At 36.2% G+C, this 27,314-nt stretch overlaps 1 protein-coding gene across 2 annotated transcripts in view; it reads right to left on the bottom strand.

Moving 5' to 3' along the window:
• grik2 (glutamate receptor, ionotropic, kainate 2) overlaps positions 1 to 27,314 on the bottom strand; it is a 236,771-nt gene that overhangs the window by 169,086 nt on the left and 40,371 nt on the right. For both annotated transcript variants that reach the window (XM_084088605.1, XM_084088604.1), the window contains 2 exons: positions 8,421 to 8,588; positions 6,081 to 6,338 (listed from right to left, as the gene is read on the bottom strand). In XM_084088605.1, coding sequence (XP_083944731.1) covers positions 6,081 to 6,338; positions 8,421 to 8,588 — 426 coding nt within the window. The remainder of the gene's footprint in view (positions 1 to 6,080; positions 6,339 to 8,420; positions 8,589 to 27,314) is intronic.

Here is a 27,314-nt window from a genome sequence, read left to right as displayed (position 1 = left end):
ACCCGGAGTTCGGCTGAATGGATTCGAAAACGGTAAAACTCAACTGTTTAACTCTGGGGGAGTTGTAAAATGAGCCTATTTCCAAAAAAAGTGGAGTATCCCTTTAAATGGACAAGATATCACAGCGGACATTCTAACAGATTTTTATTACGAATATAGGACTGTCCTGAAGGAAAATGCTATATCTACTGTAAATGCAGGTACACTCGCTTATTCACGATACAGCACATCCTTAAATACCTTACTGCTTACATAAATACTTGTTTTGTTTGCACAGTTCCTTAACAATACTCCATTATGTCCTCAAATTGCTTCTATCATAGTGCATTATTTGTAAACTAATACATTTTAATCTTTGCATCACATAACCAGCTCTATATGTACGGCTTTTCTGATGTAGTAAACTTGCTCGATAGCTCATAGCTCAGTGAATGGTGATTGTGCGGAAGCTGAGCGTGAGCTTGGTGTTACTGTGACATTAGATTTGTGGCTAAGGCCAGCTACACACTGGCTGCGTGGCGTGAGCGTGGCGTTTCTGTTGTGTGTCAGCTGCGTAGCGTTTTCTATGTCTTTGCACACCAGAAACGCGTCTGACGCGGTGCTGCTGCTGCTAGGATGACATACAGGGAGGGCTATCGCGGGACATAGGCGCCGACAGACCAGTCTACATTTGTCACGTGATTTGGATCACCCTTGTTCGACATATGGGAAGAGAGTTGTGGAAGGCCTATACTTCATGTTAAACATAAATATATAACCTACTGGTCCAGCAAAGACAACGTCGGCAGTATTGACGGCAAAATAGGCTACAGAATATTTCGTTCTGTATTGACAGGTGCAATATTTGAAAATTGACAATTATTTATTATTATTATTTTTTTTAATTACATTTATATATGCATTTATGTCAAAACCAGGTCTATCCCTGTAGGTCAAGGTAACAAAACAACTTCTGCTGAGAGATACACTGCCTCAATTTGCATGAAAAAAAAACGTCCACGCTGGCGGTTTCGCTGATATGGCTGGTCGGCCATCTGATCACCCAGCCTGACCAGCAGACAAGCCTACAAAACCTGACCAGCCTAAGCAGTGTGGCCAAGCTGGGCGACCAGCGAACCATCTGCCTGGTTTAAGTGTTCGTTTGTTTGTTTGATTTTTCGTTTTTTCGTCAGAGCTGCTGATTCTGTACAGACACTTGAAGTACAGGTAAAACGTTTGCTAATAACAACATAAAATAAGACAGAAATGACAAACTTTTAAAATGCACACACTGTAGAAGCATAGATAATTTCATTTGCATGCAGTGATAAAATGTTTTTGATAACTCATGAATACGGCTTCCTGTGGGTCACAGTTTTTGTGTAAATGAAAAACTGCATGTGGTGATCTACGGACTGTGTCTAATACCTCACTGTAAAACATTATGTGATCAATAAGTTATGTTTTTACATTGCTTTAACTCATCAAAATAAGTTAAGCAATTTTCAACTTTTTTATGTTATACAAGTTTCAACTAAATTTTTAAGTCAGTTTAATGTAATTTAAGTTGAAATGACTTAAACATCCAAGTTGATTGTACTTAAAACAATTTAAGGCAGCAACTATTTTTTACAGTGTACCAACTGTTTGTTGATTAATATTTAACAAAGCATATATATTTCATCAGCTCAAACGTTATTAAAACCACTGTCCGGAAGTCCAGTGATAAATATCCTGGATATACTCTGTGGTTGACTGGAAAAGTGCCGCTATTAGCCAGTGATGTGAGATGAATGCAACTTCCCTTTTGCATGAATTGAAGAGGAAAGTGAAAGCTGGTTTCTGAGTTCTCCGGGCAGGAAGGTCAAGGTTAATATAGCCTTGACTGTATGGGCTTAATTATCTGTGACTAAATGTGTAGAGCAAATTGAACCAGATAAAAAAATCAGGTCACATGTATGAAAAATGCAAAGGTTTTACACTTAGAAGAAACATCTACACCCTTGTCTTGTTAATATCAAATTAATTCTGAGATCTGGAAAGACATTTGAGAACTTCATCCTGTGAAGATAAGAGCTCCTTCTGTAAAGTTAAGAGCAGACTTGGCTGTGATGAAGCAGTGAAACCTCGCATGAATGATTTCCAATGGATTATTGTGCAGTTTCATCAACTCTTTTCAAATCAATGCTGGCTGTAAGTTAGATAAGTTAGTTAAAAATATATATTTAAAGGATTTGACTGGAATTATATTATCTTTAAGTTAAATTAAACTGTAATTTTACCCCAGACATAATCATCCACTCATTTAAAAATGCATTATTAGTTTAGATTTTAGCACATAAGCAGTGAAGAGGCTCAGATTACAATGGTTGGCATTAAAAGGATATTAAGACTATGAATTATTTCGTAGCAATAAAAACGGCCATTTCAAAGCACCAGTTTTCAAAGCAATTATCAGGACATTACAGCAAATCCCTAAAAAATGATGCGTGTTTGGAAACACCACTGGACTCGTGCACTCAAGCAGAAACAAGTGAAATGGTGAAATGTTTCAATTAACACAATTTTCTTTCTCGTGCTGACGTACTGAAACAGGAAGTTGGGTTGGGCTTATCAAAGTGCATGTGCTTGTTTTGAAATAATTCTGTATTTTCAGCTTCAGAAGCATGAATATTGTTATTCTGGTGTCTCTGTTGTCCTGTGCATTGGGTTTCCAGCACCAAGTCCAAGCCTATTCATTTACACACATAATGTAACACCAAATTTAGCATTTTAATCAACAGTACATTGTTAACCTGTTATCATATGTCTTGGAGTATCGCAATAATATTGTATCGTGAGTTCAGTATCGTGATATGTATCGAATCGTGACATGAGGGGATCGTTACACCCCTAGTAAATATTCCTTTAGACTACACAGTGGTCATTGATGAAGATATTAATTTGGGGCATTTAGTAACACTTTTTCTATCTTTCTACCTCCCAATGAATGTCGATTTGCGAGCACTGTTCCTCTCTGCAGCTTGTCCATGGATGGCATAACCTATTAATGTGTTTCCTCTGACACATTAAATAATTTATCTACATTTGTTTTCTGCAATGCAGATACACACTATGTTAGACGGCTCACATTTACTTTGACAACTCACATAGCAAAGTATAAATTATCAGAGCTCTTTTATAGCTGACACATCCTTCTAATAGAGCTAATTTTACTCACCACTACAGTGGTACATATGAGCTTAAGCTCTTGTTTCATTGCTTTGTGTCTGTGCTGTGTCTATATCAGTGTATATTCTTCAAGAAACAAAAGGTTCTTTATTGGCATCTGAGGTTCCATGAAGAACCTTTATCATTCCATGGAATCTTCTCATAAAAAAAAGGTATTTATTGTGAAAAAAGTTTCTTTAGATTATTTAAATGTTCTTTACACTTTTTTTTAAGAGCTGTTCACTGAAAGGTTCTTTGGTTAAACCAAAATGGTTCTTCCAAGGTATCATCACGAAAACCCTGTTTTAGAACCTTTATTTGTAAAAGTCTATGGCATGTGAAAAAATGCTGTGTGCGATCCCGCTCATTTCTAACCCAACACTGAAGTCAACAGCAGAGCAGTGTTGACAGAGCTTTGTGTTGCAGGCTTCCAGTCCACTTCTGCCATTTCAGAGCTGAGCCATTAGGGAATGCCATTATGGCTATTGATTTGCTTGTTTGCATTCGTTCATGAAGTTGTTGTACAGAGTGGAGAGAAAGACTCCAGGTGTGATTCTGAGGCAGACCTCGGGATAAACGCTTTTTGACGAATCAGTGTGTGTGAACATTTAACCATTCTTCTATCTTATTTTCATCCAAGCCCATTTAAAGTCAAAATAATATAGTAGTTACATTTACATGTATTCATTTAGCAGAAGCTTTTATCCAAAGGGACTTACAAATAGTTACAAACAAGTGGGAAAAGTTGCTTCCGCCACAGATTGAGGATCTGCTGTTGCTAGTTAAAAAGTGTCCAGTCCTCTGTTACTAACTCAAAAATGTCCCATTACAACTAATACTTGGTTGTCTGAGACGTTATTGGAGTAACAAGGATGCAGCAAGATTGTGTGAGATTTATTTTATACGATACAAAAATAATTCCAAACAAAGAGACAGAACACAAAACTACTGTAGTGATGTTTCGTTCCTGAATGATTCAGGGTTTTGTTGTTGTTTTTGTTTGATTTTTTTATGGAATCTGCCACTTTAAAAAAGAAGAAAAAATCATACCTTATTAAATCATAATTATGACACAAAAAGTCTAAATTAAGAGATAGTAAACTGACATTGTGAGATACTAAGCCAATATTATGACACAAAAAGTAAGAATTATGACAAAATTAAATATAACTTATGATATAAAGTCATAGTTATGGCACAAAAGGGTCAAAATAAAAAATTGTTATATGACTATCTCCTAATTTCAACTTTTTATCTCAGAATTGTGACTTATTATTGACTTACTAATTTTGACTTTTTATGTCATAATTATACCTTAGCATCTCATCATTTCATCTTTTTATGTCATAATTATTACTTTTTAGGCCATTTAAAAAAAAAAATCTCTTTGTCTATCTATCTAGCTACTGTTTTAGCAATGACATGTTTTTACAACACACAAGTCTGTATGTCAAAAAATGTTAAGATGGCTTTTGTTTGTAGCTTTTCGATGAAATGTAATATGGGAGAAATGGACTGTAAGACACCACATGCAAACTTTTTAATCAACGTTAATCAATAATACTTTATATCAGTGAATAGAAATAGGAACATTGCCGTTTAAATTATTGTTTTTTTCCCTTTTCATATAAATAATTACATTTTCATTTCACGGTTAATCATTTAACCTGTTTAACTAAACCTACGGTACTAATACACTTTACAATAAGGTTCATTAGTTTGCATTAGTTAATATATTAACTAACATGAACTAACCACGAGCAATATATTTGTTACAGTATTTATTAATCTTTGTTAATGTTATTTAATACAAATAAAGCTGTTCATTGTTTGTTCATGTTAGTTGCCAGTGCATTAACTAATGTTAACAACATTTTAATAAAGTATTAGTAAATGTTGAAATGTTTCTATGAACACAATTTTCTTTCTCAGTGCTGACATACTGAAACAGGAAGTTGGGTTGGGCATTTCAAAGTGCATGTGCTTGTTTTTAAATAGCCAATAGCATATCAGGCACTATGCAAAATTAATTTTGTGGTAATCAACCTTATGCCACAAATACTGTCGATTGAGCTTAACTTGGACCGTAAACAGTAGGGGCGTAACAATATATCGTGTCACAATATATCACAATAAAAAATGCAACAATATGTCTCGTGGATAGTGACAATATGTATTGTGTATAATTCACCCAAAATGAAAATTACATTGTGAGAAAAAAAGTGTACAAAGTTTTAGTGTCAGTACTACATTAAACTACTATATATAATGTTGAATATAATGTATAATAATGCAATGGGGGAAAATTTGTGGGTCCTGACAATGCCAAAAGTCTTCAGTATAAAGTATAAAGTGGCCTACATTATTTTAAATATATCTAGCCAGTGAGAGAGATCAAGCATATTCGTCTAAAATAATTCAGTATTTTCAGCTTCAGAATCATTATTAAATCATGCTAACTAATGTAGTTAACTAATGATAACTAATGAACCTTATTGTAAAGTGTTACCTAAAGATCTTTAGTAAATCTAAGCGATGTGCCTTTTTGCTTTACTGGGCCACATTCATATGAACACGGTGTCACAGAATAAAACTGTGGTGTTGCTGTGCAGAATTGTGAATAAGGCTGAGTGAATGCTTTGGGGAATCTGGCAGCAAAGCCTGGAGTTGGCAAGTTTGCTCCCGAGGCGACCTCTGGCATATGGTGTATGTACCCCTCGCTGTGGAAGCACTTGCTGCCTACTGTTCTCACAGAGCCTGTCAACCAGCGGGGTTTGGCCATACTGAAGTCCAGACGGAGACCAGGGAATGGTGCAAAGCCCAGGCCAAAGGGTCAGTCTGCCTAAGGACTGTTGGAGAATAATCAGAACACGAAACCGTTGAGCTCTCACCTGTGCTGTCATCGTAAACCACAGTGACCGTTTTCCACTTGAAGAAGTGAACCAAGTCTAAGATGGCTCTGCTGAGGGAGGAGAAGTCTGGGTAAAGGCTGACGTAGAAGGAGTCACGGTTGTCTGACACTTGGTGCTTCCACTTGGTCTGGATGTGCGGCACCCCGAGAGCGTTACAGATGGACTGCACCGCGTTGGCCGAGGAACTGTGGGACGGCCCGAAGATGGCCGCCACACCCAGAGAGAGCTGGTCACAAGCTGGAATAATACAATACAAAAGAGAGACAAATGATGCAGTTTTATTAACTTTCTGTTACTTTCTGGGCTCTAGGTTTCCAGAGCAGTCTGAAAGCACACTGAATGTTGTTATAAAATAGGTTACACTTTATTTTAACGTGTCATTGTTACAGTGTAATTATATATTTAAGTACTGAGTAATATTAATTAACTACATGTACTTATAGGGTTAGGGTAGGATTATGGTTTGGTTGAGGGTTAGTTGCATGTAATTATGCATCATTTACTATGGTAAGTATGTAACATATGTAAAAAGGACACTGTAAAATAAAGTGTTACCTAAAAATAGAATATAATGGAATGGCTGGAGAGAGAGCACAAAATGAATGTGTGTGCCTTTAAACAATGGAAATAACTGTTCGACACTAGAGATCGCTTATTCAAAGCAAAGGCATAGCTTGATGACTTTATCAGCTTCATCATGACCTCTTCTCCTCATATATGTGGGGTAACAGTTCAGATACATTTGAGTGTGTTGAAAGTTATGCTATAATGCTACTCTGGGGTGTGTTTCCCAAAAGCATTGTTAGCCAACTATGTTCGCAAGTTCTGTCATTATCAGCAGTTCAACGAGTCGGTGTTTCCCGAAACCATCGTTCTAATGAACATTCGCAAACAGCATCGCAGAGTTGTGTAGTTGGAATGACAGCTCTCGACCTGTGGTTAGAAGAAGAGTTTCTAGTTTACATGACATGTGGACTCAATAAATCCTTATCTTGAGCAAAATAAGCAAGCTGACATTCAATACAACCTGTGTCTTTAATTTAGAATAGAAACAAATGTCATTTACGTCTTTGAGTTTGTCAAGAGATTTAAAGCACCGTTTTAGAAGAGTGTGCATGTGCGAACGTGCTCTAAGAACGAGCCTATGCTTGAATCTGGAAATAAAGCAAAATAACTGAGAATAATGAGAAATAGTCCTCAGATGCAATGTCTGTAATTTATAGCAAAACATCTAGCGTTAATTCCATCTCAAACAGATTCATTAAAATAAGTTATTACTCCACCACGTGCGTGACGTCATTAACCAACGTGGTTGAACGACCAATCGTGACTGACAAGTTGATTTCTTCAACTATGCATCGTACTATGGTAGTGAAGCAGCGAGTTACGCCGTTGTTCGGGAAACACACCCCTGTTTGGTTCGCTACTATGCGGATACTATGAGACACTTGTTACACACTGCAGTGAGACAGATCTATATTAGGTATGGTGAAACATGATACTTATCAAGAAAACGAGATTTAAACAAAATGACTAAATGTGTTGAGCTGTATAGCTGTGATTAGTTTTCTGTCGATGAATGTATCCAAACAGTTGCTCTCCTGTCTAATAAAACACATAATATATTAAAGCGTCTTTGATGTTTCCATGGTTTCTACAAAACAAAACCAGAAATCGAGGGAAACGCGGTGACGCACGGTCCGTGTCCTGGTTAAAACTGCTTATTTCTCTGGATTTAAACATTCTTAGAAACATTTGGGATAATGTAAGTACACAAGTCAACTAAATATATAACATTTTCTAGTGGTTTTTGGATATTTTAATCCTAAAATCTTACATAGTGTGCCTTTAACTTTTTTGTATTTGATATTTTGTTATAATACAATGTTCAATCCGCACTGTGTTACTTTCATTGTCCAAAATAATATTTATTCCAAACTCTGAACTCATTTGCTTTTATTACCCATAATTATTTTGGCAATGCCACTGTGTTTTAATTGCATCTTTGTAATCTTTAAATAAACTGGCATGGAAAAAAAAGTTACAGCGGCAGCGGCTAATGGAGTGTGTAATCATTATAAGAGAATTCAGATGTTTCCCCAGCGTGTAAATGACATATGATTGCAGCCTGCAAACCTGTCTCAGGGGTATCAGTAGTTCACTGAATCACCCCTTCTGACTCATTACCTAAAACCAATCAATTCTCTCTGCATCTGCACCAGACGGCTACTGGTGTCCCCCGTGGTTAAATGAATTCAATCTAAAGCCTCATATATATCTCAGAGCAGATTTGCCTGATGGTGTGAGGACTCGCTTTACCTTTCCTGGAGGCCTCGAAGCTGTCGTGGATGTTTATCCTCTGGATGTCGTATGTAAGTGTGGTGTTTGGCAGTAAAGTTCTGTTCCTGTTGATTGTGTTTAAAGCAAACTTAAAGGCAAGTTCTTCAGCACCTGATGGGCCACTTTCGATGGATTCAAATATCCCCCCTAAAAAGAGAATCAAGAGAAAAACAGTTTTATTAACCTGTTACCATACGGGCTCTAGTTCTCTCACTGAATTTTATAACATAACATAACATAACATAACATAACATAACATAACATAATATAATATAATATAATATAATATACACTCAGTGAATAATATAATAAATATTATATTATATTATATTATATTATATTATATTATATTATATTATATTATATTATATTATATTATATTAAATTATATTATATTATATTATATAGAAGATTAGTGACACAATATTCAAACATAATATAAGTGTAAATTTAATTTGCAAAGTTGGTTTACTTTCAATTTTCAATTCAATTCAATTCAAATTTCTGAATTATTCAAATTTCAAATCAAATTTCTGTCATATAACAAGAAAAAAATCTAATTATTTCAAATTTCAATTCAAATTTCTGTCATATAACAAGAAAAAAATGTCTTGTCGACACCCGTAGATAATCTAGTGAAAAAGAAGTACACTATAGCATACTTTTAAAAAGAGTGCTTATTTCAGTAATAATATACTTTAAAAGAATAAGAATATTTCAGATACTTAATTGTATATTAAGTGCAATTAAATGAAAATGCATTAGTTTGCATTTATATTAAATGCATTTATCTGAACTTTAGAGTTTTTTGTGACCCTTTATATGTAATTTCATAAGTATGTGATAAGGTTAAAGTGTACTGCCGAATACACTGAAAGCATTTATGTTAAACTAAAATATAATTTAATGTAATTTCTGTCATGTATTTATAAATTGCGATTGAACATTTGTAATGAGGAAGTTGCAATTTAGTACATTTTAAATATATTAACTTTAAATGCAATAACACACTCCAGTTAAAATTATAATCAACTACTGTACAAATGTTTTTATATAGTAAACACATAAAAATACTTCCTTAAAACACAACAACGACTTTAAAACAATGATTTAACATGTACTTTTTAAAAGAGTGTTACTATTTAAGTATGTTAGTCATAAAAATGTACTTTCTTTAAGTGCATTTAAGTGGCCTTTTATTTCATTAATAATGTATTATCTGCAAGTACACTCATGTTCACAAAGGGAGGTGGGAAATGAATACAATTTAACAAATTTTAACAAATAGTGTAGTGCAAACTTAGGTGTAGAAATGCCAGCATAAATACAAGAACAGCCAAATATGGAATAAAGTATGTAGGTTTAGTGCGGTGAAAGTCAAAGAACAGTGTGATAGCAGAAGTTGGAAGGGGAAAAGAAAATTAACGCTTGCTTTGACTCAACCCATTCGAGTGTATAATAGATATATATTTCCAAGCTCCTTACAGAAGGAATGTTTTTAGAGCGCTTTCCCTTTGTGAGTGTGCTTGACAGGCTGTATATAAATGGATGCCTTTAGTGTTGGGGACTGATGTGTTCTGATTGGCTGGCGTATCAATCAATCAAGCCCTGGGGAGCAGTGAAGCACAGCATGGAGAGATTGAAGTGTTTTGCTTGGGTCAGTCAGCAGTTTGCCCCTGTTGACTCACCATATGTCAGACTAGAGCTCGATTCAGTGTTTTACTTACACTCACTGGAGGCTCCATCATTTAAATGATCCCTCAAGACAGTGCAAATAAAACCATTTCACCGCCACACACAACTCCCTACTGTTGGATATTAAAAGGTGTAGGACCAGATCAAGTATTATTGATAGTTGTTGTTTCAACACCTACAGTAAATTGTGACAATACTTGTCTTAATTTAGATTGAAAGAAAAGAAAAAAAAAGCTTTAAGAAGTTAAGAACAATACATTTATCAACTTACAGATTATAAAGTTTACTGTAGCTATGGCCATTACAGTATTTTTTCTGTCATTTGGCCAAAATCTCATATTATTAAAGACGAAGAGCTACAGACAGACTGTGTCTCTAAGTGCTAAAGAACTGGCTATGACTTGACAAATGCGACACTCTTCTCCGCTCCTCAAACACATTAAACATTAGCCTTTATATCTAGTGTTTCTTAATGAAAGAAATGCGCTTTACCTATTCAAAAGATCAGTTCTTCATTCAGCTTTGCATTGCAAACAAGCAGAGACGCTGCAAACTGTGCGAAACTTCATTCACGATAGAGGTTGAGCTTGAGGAGCCAATAGAGTTACGCGGTTCAGTCACAAGCTTTTTTGAATACTTTTCATTGGCAAAATATTTGCAAAACACACAGACAAGCGTAAAGGGCGACCAATAGTAATGATTTGTGAAAAAAATTTCCACCAACAGCGTTTAAGAAACTTTGCAAGTACATGTCAACTTATCCGACTAACCTTAACCCTAACCTAACAGTCTACTTATACTTGACATGTAGTTGTAGAGTTACTAAGGCCAATAGTTAGTGAAATATCTAAAGTGGGCTAACAAAATAAAGTGTAACCAAAAAAAAAGAGTAAATTCTAATGTAAACTGGATTTTGAAAAGTAAAAATAGTTGCAGATAAATGAATAGAGAATGGTTTGAACAAATCCCTTACAGCATTTTCTGTACAAAGAAACGAGAAATTCAGATGCTGGTACAAATCTCTCAGCCTTTTACAAAAGAGAAAGATAAAATAAAAAATCAAACAACCTCCCCTTGTGGATTTACTATAATATGAACAAAATATCTCTTTTTGTTGTTACTTTTGAGGAGTTTCAGTTTAAAAAGTGTGTCTGAGGTTTTAGTCAATGTTTACTACCAGTACTATTAATGGTTACATCATTTCATAAGGTGTCCCATTGACTCAAGTGCCTGATATATGACAATGTATGATATAATGCATAACTTGTCCATAATCAATGTGTTTCACAATTTGTCAAAAAGTATTGAAGAAACATTCCATCCATCAATTTACCTGATTTGTATTTTCTCACATGTACCTTTAAGATGCTGTAAAGTTCTAACTTTTAGATTTTAGATCATATAAAGCAAATAAAAAAAACTAACTTTGGAACAAGTAGGCCTAGTATAAAGCAGCATAAAGTGCATTTTCACTATAAATGCTTAAAATCTCCACTGTGTTTTATTACTGCACTGCGATATACATGTAGAAGCAGATCTACACGAGGAACAGAAAGAGTAATATTGATTACTGCATGAAAACAAATGTAAGGTCACTGGAGGTCATCAACTGACATTCTCTATGACAGACAGACAATGGACAGGTAACAACACACTCTCCCCCAGGAAAAACATTCACACATTAAATATCCATCATCCATCTCGTAACTCATAAGGCAAACTCTGACAGTGATAAACTGGGGTTTGTATGAAATGATGAAATGTCAGTTTCTCATCAAGGTCTCTGACAAATCTGGATTTTTCCATAGCCATTCAGTCTCTGTCTATGTGTGGTTTCAAATGACATGTACGATTTACAGACTGACCGTTCGCATTCACCATCTCTTTCTTTCTTAATGTGTCAAGACAGACATTTCACTCAAGATTCGGATTGGCTGGAAATATAATAATTTAAAAAATAACTAATAACTTATTTTATTTGAATATTTTAACTGTTTAGTCATATGGAAATATCAATGACTGCTTTAACTAGTCTGTGTTGGAAAGTGGTACAATACATTTTATGCACTGAAATCATTTAATGCACACCTAGCCATGGATTATTCATATATTTATATGCAATTTAAGATAGTGTGTGACTAGATGTCAGAAAAAAAAAAGTATTTGTGTTTGTTCCAGTCTCCTTCCTCTACAACGATTCCTTTAGATTCTGCTCAGTACTTTTATACCATTTTAGTCTTGTAAATGAATACGTTTATTATTTGTACTGTATTTTTACTGTATATATCCTAAAGGGACAAATATATTTCAATGGTTTTGCGTTCTCTTGTGCAAGTTTCCCCCAAGAAACTTAATTCGCTCACAACGCCTTTGCGTTCCCTCGCAAAAACGTGCATTATTTCATATTTACATAAAGTTTCTCAGAGGAACGCAAAACATTTTCGAGAGAACACAAAAGCATTGACATATAATTTTTTCCATCACCATGTCCCTTTAGGGCCTCCGTAGTATGTTGCATTTGATCAGACATATGCAGAACTTTCCGGTTTAAAATGAGTCGAAACTGCAGAATATTTGCCATATAACTAATGTACAGACTTAAGAAAATGCCTACAGTAAATACTTAATATTTAAGATACATTTTAAACAAAAATGGTTAAAGTCACCATGAAATCCAAATTGACAATTCCTATTGTTTTCTGGAATATTGCAATAATTATTATAAATGAGTTATTGGTGCACCAATATTTTTCCCTCGTAATCTTGAATCAGAATAACATCATAAGATCAGCCAATAGCAAACCACAACCATCCAATCAATTCCCCAAGGACAAAATCAAGCCCCGCCCACATTTGTTCTTGTTACAGAAGCGTTTCACTCTGATATAAGTCACACTAGGGAAGAAATGACTAGCAAAACTTCCATTTCCAACACAAGCTCATTGGAAAAACGTACCAGTGGCAACATTTTTGCAAAATGCAAAATACGTACCAATACGTTCATATCTCTGCCGTTTCTAACAGAAATGAACACTAGAGGCAGTAAAACAGCAAGCACTTTTAATCGTTTTCACACACAATTATGATTACAGAGGAAGATTATGGATTAATAAAGACTTGTTTTCACGCGGCTCCTTGCACAATGATGTTATTACCTCAAAACACTTTTACCATAGTGCATGATTTGTAAACGAATACATTAATATATATAACTTTTCATCATTTAATCAGCTCGATATGTTCAGTTTTACTGACATATTAAGCTTGCGCGATAGCTCAGCTGATACAGAATTGCGCTCGGGTACGATTCCTGTGAAAGACGAGTCACCATAAAAGAGCTCAAAGACAAGAGTTGAAAAACAAGCTAAAACGGAGTGCGTTTTTATGTCACATTTGCTTTTGTTAACACTATCGGGTAGGTTTAGGGTTTAGTGTAGGTGTACATTATTTTAAAATGGAGCATTGAGCTTTTAGCGACGCTCACCGGACATTTCAGTTCAGAACTGCAGTGATACATACAAACTCCAACGTAATAAAACGCTGCCATATTCACGTTCATCTGTTCCAGAAAAAACTACACATGCTTTTAGCTCCATTTACTGGACATTTCACTTTGAGACTGTTGTTAAACGTGCACGATGCAACACATTTTGCTGTCCATTTCATGCTGACTTTACACATTCTCATGATTTCAGTTTTCCGTCAGATGAGCGGAGCCTGGCAGAAGAGCTGCATGTTTACAGCTGGCATCGGTGCAGGGACTGGCACTGGCTCAGTTCTCAGCTGGCCTGTGTCGTGAACAATACCCTGTGACCCGATCGCTCGCATCAGACTCACGCATGCCACCGCATTCGATAGCATCCGCTCTCAGAAGCTGTGATATATTTATCACACAGCAGTTACTTAATCAATGCTAGCACAATACATCCATTTCTGCATCCGCAGGGAACGCTTGCTTACAGCCGAGCACCAGGACAGCACAGAGGAAATTAGCAAAGTAGAGGACATCGTCATGCCATTTATCATCTAACATCATCAGTCGCTCTGACCACAGTGGGATTTCCTGCAAAACTGATCAATATCATACTAGAAAGACTCAGTGAAATGAGTTTTGCTTTGATTTCATATCACAAGGAATTTAAATGACAAGCTTTATCACATGAAACAGTTTTCAACATGAAAATGGCACACGCTTTTCTTTTCTTTTTGCTATTCCTTTCTTAATATAACACATTTTAGGGAGTCTTTTAGAATCTAAGGCAATCACTTGTTAGCCATTATCAGAAGTTAACTGTGATGAATATTATCAGTGGTTTTATTTGTGTTCTAGTTGCTGTCCAGTGTCCGGGTGGGAAGGAGCCGTGCAGAACTGCTGAATTCGGAGGAGATTTATCTGGAAAGACTTAAGAGGATTTTTAAGGGGAACAGATGAGGGGTGTGAAATCTCATCTACATAAATGTTGATTCATGCTGGTTTTATCATAAGTTCAACCCCACTTTTATAGCTTACTGAAATGTGTTGTGAATTGATAGCAGAGTGTCTGCTGGTCTCCATAGCTGTAAGAAGGCAATGCTGCTTGAAGAAGCCCCTGAAAACACTCTGTTGAGAGGGTCGTATGCAGTTTTATAGATGTTGATGTGTTTGTTTCCACACAAGGTGTCTTAACTTTTCAGCTGCTCCTGAAATACCATGCTGGTTGACAGACTTTTTTTTTTTTTTGCATAGCTATGCACTGGATCAGTATCAAACCAGCAATAATCACCTAAACCAGTATGGAAATTCATTCATTTAGTTGTAAAATTCATAAATGTTCAGGAACTCCACTTGAACTAGAGATAGTTATGAAAGGTGTTAATTCTTCCAACTCACTCCAGAGGAAATTTATATTGCTCAGAGGCTCTCAGAAATAATCAAGTATCAATATTGTCGCAGACTTTTCTCCTAAAATTCATTGTGTGAAATAAAAATAGAAACAAATGAGACAATTGTTACAGTAAGAGAATAAAGCAATCAAATGAATGTGGATAGCTCTGATAGTTTAAAGAGTTTGTGTTTCTTGAGTGCAATTTTGATTGCAGACTTAAATATCTTGGCAGATCAGAGCTGTGAGATTATCTCCTGAATTACATATTTATATAATTATGTCCTGAAACTCTATAAAAGGCATGTGTTGAGATTACCAGGGGCTGTTTTCTCAGGTACAACATCCGAGAAGCAGGAGACTTAACGTTCTGGTGCCAGATTCATTAACATTATTAAGAATAAAATACTTCCTAACTGCTATTTTCTTAAGAACATTATTTTATTTTATTTTTTTTAAATTCTCATCTTTTCTAAAGATTGTTCTTAAGACAAAACTTAAGAGGAATGCAAATTATTGAAAAGAATCTTAAAAATGATCATAAAAAGCCTAAAATTAAAAGGATGATAAATCCTCAAAGGTAATATGTTTAATACATTTATGAAGCTGTTTCAAATGAATTCTTGCAATTAAGCTTTACAACAGAACTCTAGAAACACATAACTACTAGAGATGCATGAGTTTTCTGAAGTGCATCGATGATCGATCGTGAAAACAATGATCGTCTTAATTGCGCTACTTTCTTCTGAACTAGAAATTCAGAAACAACTCTACAAAAATGTGGAAATTGGGACCTCGTTTTTTATTTTAAAGTTGTTATGGCTCAATTTTCAGCAGCATGTAGGTGAGCATGTGTGATCACACACTAAACACTAAAACACACACAGATACAGGATGCTTTCACACTAGAGAGAGCACAAGATAGATGAAGCGCAAATAAATGTAACAAACTGCTGAATCTTGAGACCAGCTCTAATTGCTATATTAAAACTAACACGACACATTAAAAATGAGACAATCAGTGCTAAACCTTAGTCAAACCAGTTGCAACAAAATAGCATGCACGCTTATTATGATAATTACGGGAATCTGCAGACAGAGCAAAAAAACGGGCTATGAGGGATGACGAAAATTATGCTGCAACAATTGCGATATTAAAAACAAGCTCCCGATTTGACACGTTCAATCATGGCCAATCATTGTTTTCATGATCGATCATTGTTATGTGTGTGTTATGTTGTTATGTTAGATGGTTTTCGGCAAGACCTGCCATATAATCAGATAACAATAAACCCATCATTTTAAGATGTTCTTAAGAAAATATTTGAGAACCATAAATAATGGCAGCATTTCCAGTTTTAAGTAAACTATTCCTTTAAGCAAAATCTCAATTTAACCTCTTTGTGGGTTTTCTTTAAAAAAAGAAATTCGCCTTCCTGTAGCTCAAACAGTAGAGCGTTGGGGTCATGGGTTTGATTCCCAGGGAAAGCAAGAACTGATAAGAATGTAAAAATATGTACCTTGAAATGCAATGTAAGTCGCTTTGGATAAAAGCGTCTGCCAAATGCATAAATGTAAATGTAAAAGAAGTCAGGTCTCCATCATGCATTGATCGTCTCTAGGACTTGTCTTTGACTGTTATGTCTTTGCATGAAGTGATGGCGGAGTGTAAATCTATCATTTTCAGTTCTTTGAGAGCAGAACACGCACAGCGAGTCCCTATGTGTGGCAACAACGCTGAGATCTGAAGGTGAAACATCCATCTCAACTTTCAAGAGTAGACTTACACAGAGAAATTAATTACAAAGGCAGTTTTGGTTTGATGCAGCAGGGGAGGAGAGGTTATTTATGTGGAAAATAAGGTGCTCATGCTAGTGTTTTCTCTCCCCAGTGGTGACAGTTTGATGGCTATCAGTGTCAGATTATCAGCCTAGCATATCGAGATGCGTAGTGCGGCGTAACCGGCTTGTAGGACACCTTCCATCTTTATCAAGCCTGGAGCTGTGATGCAGAAGACAGGGATCCTGGACGCTCGGTTGAGAGAGAACAGCATGTTTCGAAAGGGCTCAGCATACAGCTGGGTTCAAAGAGCTGTGCTCGAGGAAAGTGAAATCATCCAGGAACCCATTTCAGACAGAAATTCAAATGTTCTTTTCGAAATAGCCTGCTCTTCTGACGAGTTTTGCTGCTGTGTTTAATGTGTGGTGTTTCTGCCCCAGTTTAATGAGCATAGTCAGCTACGTTATCCATAGGTTTACTTCCTGAAGAGTATAAACGCTGGGAGTCTGCGGCACTTTTAAAGCATTGTCGACTTCTCAACCAAGGCCACAAAACCAGAAGAACACATCAAGACAAGGCCTAATAAATGAAACGAATGCTTGTTGCAACGTTTCTGTAAAATTATATTTTAAGAACTTTCAAAGCGAAATGTCCAGTGAGTGGTGCTAAAAGTTTGTTCAGTGTGGCAACAATTTATAATGTTATGGTTGTACATATTGTGGTACTTTAGAAATTAAATGTGGCACTTAAAGGTTAATGCTCGATCACATTTCGAAATAACACCACCTACACTAAACCTAAGTGACAGTGGTAACAAAAGTAACAGTGAGATAAAATGCATTTGCTGAAGCAATCGTGATATTCTAGCTGTTTCTACACGTCTTTGAGATCTTTTATTGTGGGGGGGGGGGGGATTCATGCACTTTGCATCACAAAAATGCAGATATAGAGGCACATTTTTCCAATGTGTCAATCCTACATTGAATAAAACACAAGAATCAAGAGACTAAAAGGTGCAAATAATTTGTATGTTCCACGTCCCAATATGACATTAGTTTTGATCTTTATGCTGACACCTACTGGTGTGGATGTAGCATCTCACCAAAAAGGTCTTCCATTAGCATGCCATTGTAAAAAATTAATCATGTTTGTTTGACATCAATGTAATGGTTACACTTTATTTTGATGGTCCCCTTCAAACATTCTGTTGACTATAAGTAACGTTGCACCTACATGTCTACTAACACCCAGTAGAGTATTAGTAGACTGGTAGGGTTCGGGTTAGAAGAATAAGTTGACTTGTAGTTGCAAAGTTACTTATAGTCAGTAGAATATCTGTTGAGGAGCATCTCAATAAACTGTTAGCAGATATTAATCAAACAATATTCTAATGAGAGTCATTTGAGATGTAGGTGAAACGTTACTCAAGTCAAAAGAATGAGTAAAGGGGACCATCAAAATAAAGTGTTTCCAATTCACTTAGTGCAACTTTACATGTATTCCCAGTTAAATTCGACTACTTTCCTTCACTTGCACATTTAAAAACCAACGCTAGCGGTGTTGAAACAAATGTTGGTGTTCATGAAGCTTAATAGAACAATATCTGAAATTTATTGCATGTATTAATAATTTCTCTGCCCCTAGGAAACTCCAGTGTGTTGTGTAATAAAGAACCAAATTAGTTGTATTTGAGAAATGGCCTGTTACTTACTCCAGCTGTCACCAAATCACTCGCCCTCACCATCTGCCTTTCCCTGTTTTCCTCATTATGGTAATCGCTGATACATCTTTACTGAAGACCTACTCTGAATAATGTTACCGTAAAGGGATAGTTCACCCAAAAAATCTAATTCTCATCATTTACTCACACTAATGTCACTCCAAATCAAAAACTTTCTTCTGTGGAACACAACAGAGTTTTCTACACATTTAAGCATGTTTTTGTGCTAAACTTCTACACTCTAAAAAATATGTTTTCAACCCAAATCCTGGGTTGAGCCTTTTGGGTAAATTTTTTTTTGGTTATTTTTTCAGTGTTTCGGTAGTTTTTGTGTAACCCAGCTCCTGGGTCAGACATAACAACCCAATGGTAGGGTAGTTTTTGTGTTACCCAAATGGGTCAGATATAACAACCCAGGGGTTGAGTTATTTATCGCAGGCTTTTTGCCACCTCTTCAGGAGAGAGCAGTGAAGTAAAATACAGGTTTGTGTACATTTTATTTTATCTATAAGTCTGAAGGTAGAAGTTCCCCTGTTGAACATGATACAAGCTCCGGCACGAGATCCAGCGCCGTTACGATGGACACGGGACAACAGAGACTGGTCGATTACACTTGAATTACTCCTAAATGTTTCATTTTTACTTCTAATATTTGTTAAACAAGCTTAAATGTATGCAATATGTATTCAAAACTATATAAAATATGCTATATTGTAAAATATGATCAAAAGTAAAGGAATTATCATGCAAACCAGTGGTTGTGTGGAGTATTATTTTTTTTTTTTTCAAGTTTAGTGGATTTAAGTTAATCCGTAAACATTAATTAATGTATGAAGTAAAAAAAATCTAGTACTATAGTAAAAATTAATCAACCCAGTATGCTGTGTTAAATCAACCCATTATGCTGAGTTAAATAAACAACCCAATTTGCTGGGTAAAATTAACCCAACATGTGTTCTGTCCTATATTTACCCAGCCCTTGGGTTGAAAACAACCCAAATTAGGTTGTTTTTAACCAAGTGTTTTTTAGAGTGTACAAAGCAAACAAAACACATGCACCTGAAGTCAGGTAGACCTATTGTGAGGGATCAAAGGAAAAATACTCAACACCATCCCAACACACTCTTTGCACACATTTTTACTATTCACTTTGCTTTCAAGCCCAAAAAAAAAAAAAACTCACACAGTTATGAATGCACCAGGGAATAGAAGACAGACTCCGAAAGCTGAAAAATGACTTTGAGCACACTGCAACATACTGGCATTAACACAGCTCATTTTGTAACTGCTGAGGTGAGCTTTTGGCTGCCGTGAGCACTTGCATTTTGTGCAGCAGCACTTTGTTAATATGCCTCAGAATAAATCTTATTACAGTTTCTCTTTACTTTCCATTTCTTTCGTCTTTAGCAGATCGATTTGCTTAACAATGATAAGAATCCCTCCAGCTTAACTCATCCACCTTGGGGCAACTCACAGAGAGCTGGGGTTGTGCAGGCTTCTCCATTTTTAATGAAGATTCTTTTTGAACTCGGCCACGGCGTATTGATTTTCCACTCGCAGTCAAGTGTTTGATATGATCTTGAATGGATATGCGGATTGGAAGATGTGCCTGGATGCGATTTTCTTTCATTTCTCATACGTTTTGGCCCGTGACCCGTCAGTATTTTACGATAATCCTTGCCCATTTAAGAGATCAGCCTTGGATCTAATGAGTTATGAATATTACCCTCACAAGGCCTATCAGCTTTGCTTGGGGTTTGTGTGGTGAACGCTCACTCTCGATATAAATCAGGGCGTGAGGTTCTGCATTAGCGGTGGTCTGTGGGGGACGCTTGCTGGTTGGAGATCAGTTGTGAATGTTTAATTCTGGGTGAAAAGTCTTTCTGCTCGGATCCCCACAGTATAATCTGCCTCGTAAAATCCTAAACCCTCAAACTCTGTTAAAAGAAGACTCTGTGTGCTGCTTCCAGTTCAGCTTAAAAAGAAAATGTTGTATTTTTTTCATAACATCTCATCCCACACTGTCCTAAAACCACCTTGACAGGCACATAGTTTCAATTTATTGTAGGCCAAGAGTAATTTATTTTCAGCTTGGAAGAAAAAAAAGCGTAAAAATGCGAAAGAAGACAGTGTGCAGGGGGATGTGCTTCAATCTTTACGTCCAGAACTATTACGAGAACATTTGTCGTCTTGTTCAGAATTCATTTGCCTGTGAATTGGGGCCAATGTCCTACTTATTCATTTGAGTATGTTCCAGGACAGCCAAGAAAATTGAACCTGCGCACTTTTGTTGTGCAGACAGCTATAACTTTGGCTGCAAATGAGTATTTGGTGACTTATGAACTCTTGCGGAACACGCTCCAGATAATGGAAAAACAAAGGATAGCAAATCAAATGGATAGAAATTCTATTTTCTTGTGGTGAAAACAAATGTCAACTGTGTGCTGAATTACAATGCTAAAAGCTAAGATGGCTCAAATACTGAGTGATAAACTGCGAGGTTCAGCTACCGCAAACATTCGAAGAGAAGGATCATTTCTCTCCAGCTGCTTACGGAGCCGGAAACCATCAGGTATGTGTGCGCGGCCTATATATCTGTGTCTTCCTTTTTAATGAAGTCTGATGAACTTGACAAAAACACTCTGTCGCTATGCAGACTCTTGGTAACAAGAAGATGGCCTTACACTTGCACGGAGAGCTCCTATTCGTCGGTCAGCCTGACAAAGTGAATAGACCGTGGCGATGCTTTGTGACTAATGGACTCCAGCTCAGCCTCAAGGTCACGGCCAGGTGGGTTCCATGGCAACAGAGGAATCTTTATCACACCGTGGACCGGTTGAAGTGAGACACTGCTTCTAGAAGGTTCTTTTTGGAATCTTTGAGATGGAACAAAGTCTGATGGATGTGGTGAAATGAGCGAGCTGTCTCAGTAATTAACTTGTTCCTGACGGAGATAGATGAGAGAAAGTGTTAACTCTTTTCCGACTGCGCACATGCCTGGCCAGCCTGCCGTGTGTGTGGACACTGATTAAAGACAGGAAAGCCATGGCAACTACATTCATGTCAATCCCACTTAATTCGTGACAACAGAGCTCCATCCCATAATCCACCTCTTCGAATGTACATTTAATGATATGAGGGTTGTGGAAGCACGTTCTCTGAAGCTTGTTATCTAGGAAGGGTGTTGTTCCTGAGGCGCAACCCAAGATCAAAGTTTATAATCAAGGAGACAACTGGGATGTCTCAAGACTCGCATCTTGCAAGGGTTGAGATTTAACTCCTACACCACCCAAGTCAATTTCTGAAAATAGCTGGGGAAAAAAAATTGTTTCTTGAGCAGCAAATCAGAATATTAGAATGATTTCTGAAGGATCATGTGACACTGATGTTACAATTTCCTGATTGGTCTAGGGGAGGAGCGCAACAGCAAAATGGATGCCCTTACGAAAAAGAAGTATACTTCAAGTTCATTTTATGAAGTGTACTTAAGTAATGTCAGGGCTCCAGACTAACTTTTTTTATTAGGAGCGCTGTTAGCCCCTGACTTAAAATTTTAGGAGCGCAAGCAGAAAATTTAGGGGCACACCTTAAATCACCTTGCAATGCAATTATTCACATTTTCCCCCCAAATAACTGTATTACTGACAAATGCTTTGATAATAAATAGACTTAACGTACAGAAATTACAATGTGCAGTTTTATTTTAAGTTCACAGGGCTCCAGACTAACATCTGAGGGCAGAAGCACTAAGTTCTACAGAAAGTAGCCTATCTGGTAGCACTGTGGGATGACAAAGCACTGAGCTTAATTTGAGGTGTATAGATAAAGTTAACTTTAATTATTATCATTCATAATGTCTTAATATTAATTCATAAGCAAATTGAGTGACAAAATAGCTTTTAGGGAGTGAAAATAGCCAATAAGCGTCCTCTTTGTTTACAATGGTAATCTAATCTGATGGATGTGGTGAAATGAGCGAGCTGTCTCAGTAATTAACTTGTTCCTGACGGAGATAGATGAGAGAAAGTGTTAACTCTTTTCTGACTGTGCACATGCCTGGCCAGCCTGCCGTGTGTGTGGACACTGATTAAAGACAGGAAAGCCATGGCAAGTACATTTCATTTTTTTTTTTTTTTAATAAGTGTGAGTTTTCCTACTTCTTGAAACTTTTAGATTTCTTCACTGGATCTCAACAATGTAACGGTGACGTGTGATCGAGATCCGCCCGCGACTGGCGAGAGAAGCTCTGCGCTGTCTATTATTGGTTCGAACTATTAAACGGTCTGTGAAGCAGAAATGAGTAGCGCAGTTTTTTTTCTGCTTTCATTTTGTTTTCATTTATTAACATGTCACGGCATACTCTATGCTTGAGGTTGAGATTGTGTCTGTCTAGCGTATTGTGTTTAAACTGCGAAGTGCCTGCACTGTCTGCAAACTTCGTGTTCCCCGCAGTTCTGGGGTAGCGACTGCAACATTCGCAGTTTATTAAGTTCGTCTCCTTACAGTACCTCAACCAGCTGAACTCTCTCAGCCAGTCTTCCTGAAAATGGTGGGTTCGGGCCTTTTTCGAGCCCTGAATGTTCAAGTATATTTTTAAGTATACATTATGAAGTAAGTATAGGCTACTAATGTCAATATGTACTAGTAGTAAACTTGTAAGTGTACTATTTTAATACCGCTTGGGACTAAATTGGCCCACTTTTAGTATATAAAAGTATATGTTCAAGTGTACTATAAGTGTAACAGTAGTAAACTTTAAGTGCACAACTAGTTCATAATTACGTTTCTCATTTGTACTGCAAGTGAACTTATGGGTATACTACTAGTAGTTTACTATTTTAATACTTGTAGCAACTTTGAAGTATACTCTCAGTAAACTACTAGTTTAGTAGGTTTATACTACAAGTATACTTGCAAGTTTTCTTTTAGTGTACTCTCAGTAAACAACTAGTTTAGTAGTTTTATACTACAAGTTTTCTTTAAGTGAACTTAACATTACTATTTATGTAATTACTATGTCTACATACTTATAGTTTACTATTTATATATAATTTTTCAATAATGTTGTTCAAATGTTATTTTTTTATACTTGAGAAATACCTTTAACTGTACTTTAATTTTAAAAACATTTTATTAGCTTCATGCATCCTTTTTTATCAACACTTGAATGTTGGTATGTTTCATAAAGAAAGGCAACATTTTAAACGAAAAAGATGAGAAAATCTCATTTTTGTCAAAGACTACGCCTTGATCAGATTCAGAAACGTGATCAAAACACAGATGGAGTAGATCGAGTTCAACACCCCCAAAGCTTCACAGTCGTTTTCTCTTCATGGGTTACGCTTCATTTCATTTGGAAACATTAAGCAGTTTTGATTTACAAGCTGTTTAATGTTTGATGATCACGTTATTTTACATTTGCGTGAACAATCTTCTATCACTTGTTTCAGCTTCTTCTTCTCCTGTGTTTTGATCCGGAGACTCTGCACTAGAAGATGTGTCATAGCGCCCCCTACCGTATAACAGTGAAAACATGGATAGCTGGAAAATTCAGTCAATGGTGGGAAAAAGTAGAATTAGAGTAAATTCCTATGTACACTACCAGTGGACTAGCCTACACAAAAATTCAGATACGCAGAATTAGAAACATATCTGTTTTATATCAATATTTTCAAAGTTTCATAAGACTGTGTATGAAAAACGATGTAAAAAAAGTATATTTAATTAGCCTGGGTTCCCCATGCTGCCTTGCGCGCAGCGCGATTTTATTCACACTGCTAGGCAGCCTGGATTCCATGGACCAGATTTTCACCTCAGCGAGGGGACCAATCACAGAACAGGGAGGGAGCAGCAAGACGATGATGACGTCTATGCGACACACCGAAGCAGTTTGTTTATATCTATGGATCCAACGTGGCAGCAGACGCGAAGTTACCTTTCGATGTTTGTCTTGCACAAACGGCAATAGTCGCTGAACGCCATCGTGTACACATAAATCTCTGACCCATCGTCTTCTTCCTCGTCGAATTTCTGTCGCTCTACATACGTCATCTGGTATAATTGAAACGATTGGCTATGAGCTACGTACAGGCGCATTTGATAGACATTCGTAGCGCCCAATAAACGGCTCTGGGCATTCGTAAACCACGCCTCAAATACGAGAAAATGAACATGTGGTTCCCAGACCACGTCTCAATGAGACGAGGTCTGACGTTAGCCAGGCTAATATTTAATAGGCTCCTTGATCAAAAGAGTTTACACAACTACAAGCCAAGTATACTTTGAATACTTAATTATACTATAGTATAGAGTATATCGAGTATATCTCGATCAAAAGATTGAGTACAAGTATAGGCCAAATATTCTTGGACTTTTCTCTCAGTATAAGTCAAGTACACTTAAGTGTAATTACTGTAAGTAAATTTCTGAGAAGTACATAAAGTATAGAAGTATATAAAATGTTTACTGAAATTATGCTTTCTTCTTTTTAGTTGAAAAGTATACTAATAGAACTCTTGAATAAACTTATTTTTCGTAAGGGAATTATTATTGCTGTGTACAAGATCAGGTTCAGTTCCATGCTTATTTTATGTATCTCTATAAGCTATTCCACCAGAAAGCTTGTTACTATATAAACTTGAACATGTTAGTTTATAAGATATGTGTAATATTATGTTTTAAAAAAAAGCATTTATAAGCTACTCAATCAAAATAGTAAACACAAGTACAAGCCAAGAATACCTAGAATACTTAATTATACTTTTAAGTATATCTCGATCAACAAGTATAGGCCAAATATACTTACACTTTTCTGTCAGTATAAGTCAAGTATACTTTTTAGAAATTTGAAGTATATTTCTGAGAAGTACATAAAGTATATTTCTGAGAAGTACATAAAAAGTATACTGAAAGTATACTTTCTTATTTTTTAGTTTAAAAGAAGTATACTAATAGCACACTTGAATAAACTTCTTTTTCGTAAGGGTGGTGGTGAATGAGTGTGTAACAGCATGAAATCACCCCGTCTCCACCCACAGAATTGTCTCACAACAATAACCACATTATATTTCACAAAAGAAAATAGTCTTTAGTTACAAAATCAAGCTAAAGAAAAAGAAGTGGGTATCAGATTCAGAAGGGGATATTGCCAAAGCAACAAACATAACCAATCTAACTTAATGAAAACTAAAAGAAAACGAAACAAAAGTACAGCAAAATAAACCAACTCCCTAGCTAACATAAACAGGAGAACATTTAAATCAATCAATCAATCAATAAATAAATAAATAAATAAATAAATATGGCACCCACCTCCCTACTAACCCCACATTAAAGAAATAAATGGTTAAACTAGTAGACTTCAAGTAAACCAAAAACAGAACATATTGATCAAAACATACAATCCTGTAAATAATCATAGAAGTAAACACTCAAGACAAAGTGAGACAAAGGACAGAAACTCTACTTCAAAATGTTCGACACAGATGAGGTAAAGATACACAGAGCCACAAACTACTTGCTTTAAAACAACATCAAATCCAGGGCTGAAGACGAGACCTCAAAGCTGTTGCACACAGTCAAGCCAACACTAACACAGCTCTGATGATGGTCGCAGTAAATACTCGTTTCCCCCTCCCATCATCCAATCACAACAGGACACTGATTATCCAACGTCCTCATTGTACAAAATCACTACTGGTATTCATGAACAAGAGCAGAGCTGATATCTTTCTGACATTACTTGTAAAGTGTTATTTAAAGTACATTATGATACATACTTTGTTTGTTACATATACGTGCAACATTTCAGCCGTGAATAAATTATAAATGTTAGCTAGATTATGTTCATTACCTATCTAGCAATGTATGTTTATGTTGAAATATTATAAGGCAAGGCAAGTTTATTTATATAGCACATTTCATACACTATGGTAAATCAAAGTGTTTTCCACAGAAAGGAATTAAAATAATCACAAAATAAAAGCAAGGAAAATTAAAACAGTTATAAAAGGAATTATAAAGAGTATAAAGATGATACATAGATAAACTTTTTATCTGGCAAAACACATCATATATCATATTTTAACAACTGCTTGTTTTACTCTGAGATTTCCCCATGTTGATTGTACTGTGTCTATGGTGTTCTTTCGGCGCGCCTAAGTAATCTATTGGACGTCTCCAATAGATCAGATTTTTCCCTAAATTCGGAAAGGAAGATCTCTAGGAAAGGAATCAATCCAATCCGCTCCCCCCAAAAAAATGTAAAAAAACTGTGTCATTATGTGTAGTGATTTAAGTTTCGTGCTTCAGAACTTCTGTTAAGGGAACATAGTGAGCATCGATGCTCCTTGGTTTTCACGGTGCATTGTGGGACTTTTTGGGGAGAGTGAATGTTTCAGTGCACTGGTAGGATTCTGCGATTGACACAACCATTAAAATGGCCGACTCCCTGATCAGTGCCCTGACTACTGAACTAGAGAGCCGATTGAGACGCACCCAGAGAGAGAGAGAGAAAAGACAGAGCACAGCTTGGGCACAACAACAAACCCTTACAGCTCTGCACATTACACTGCACACTGGAGACATGATGCTGAAAATTCATCTTTGATCACAGGGATAAATTCATTAGCTTCATTCATTCTTGAACTACATTCAAGTTGTAGTTGTAGCGTCTATCAAGCAACAAACGTTAGCTTGTTTCGTGAAGTCGTTATGGAACACAATTATTCTTTACCGATTGCAGCTGGTTCTGTCGACAAAGCATGCTTAATTTTTTATTTTCCAAATGTAGCATTCGGTAATAGTTATGTTTATGTA

Source organism: Abramis brama (genome assembly GCF_963993115.1).
Source record: "Abramis brama genome assembly, chromosome: 17".
Classification (NCBI taxonomy): domain Eukaryota; kingdom Metazoa; phylum Chordata; class Actinopteri; order Cypriniformes; family Leuciscidae; genus Abramis; species Abramis brama.
Note: the sequence above shows the minus strand (reverse complement) of the source record. Positions and strands in the feature narration are given on the sequence as shown.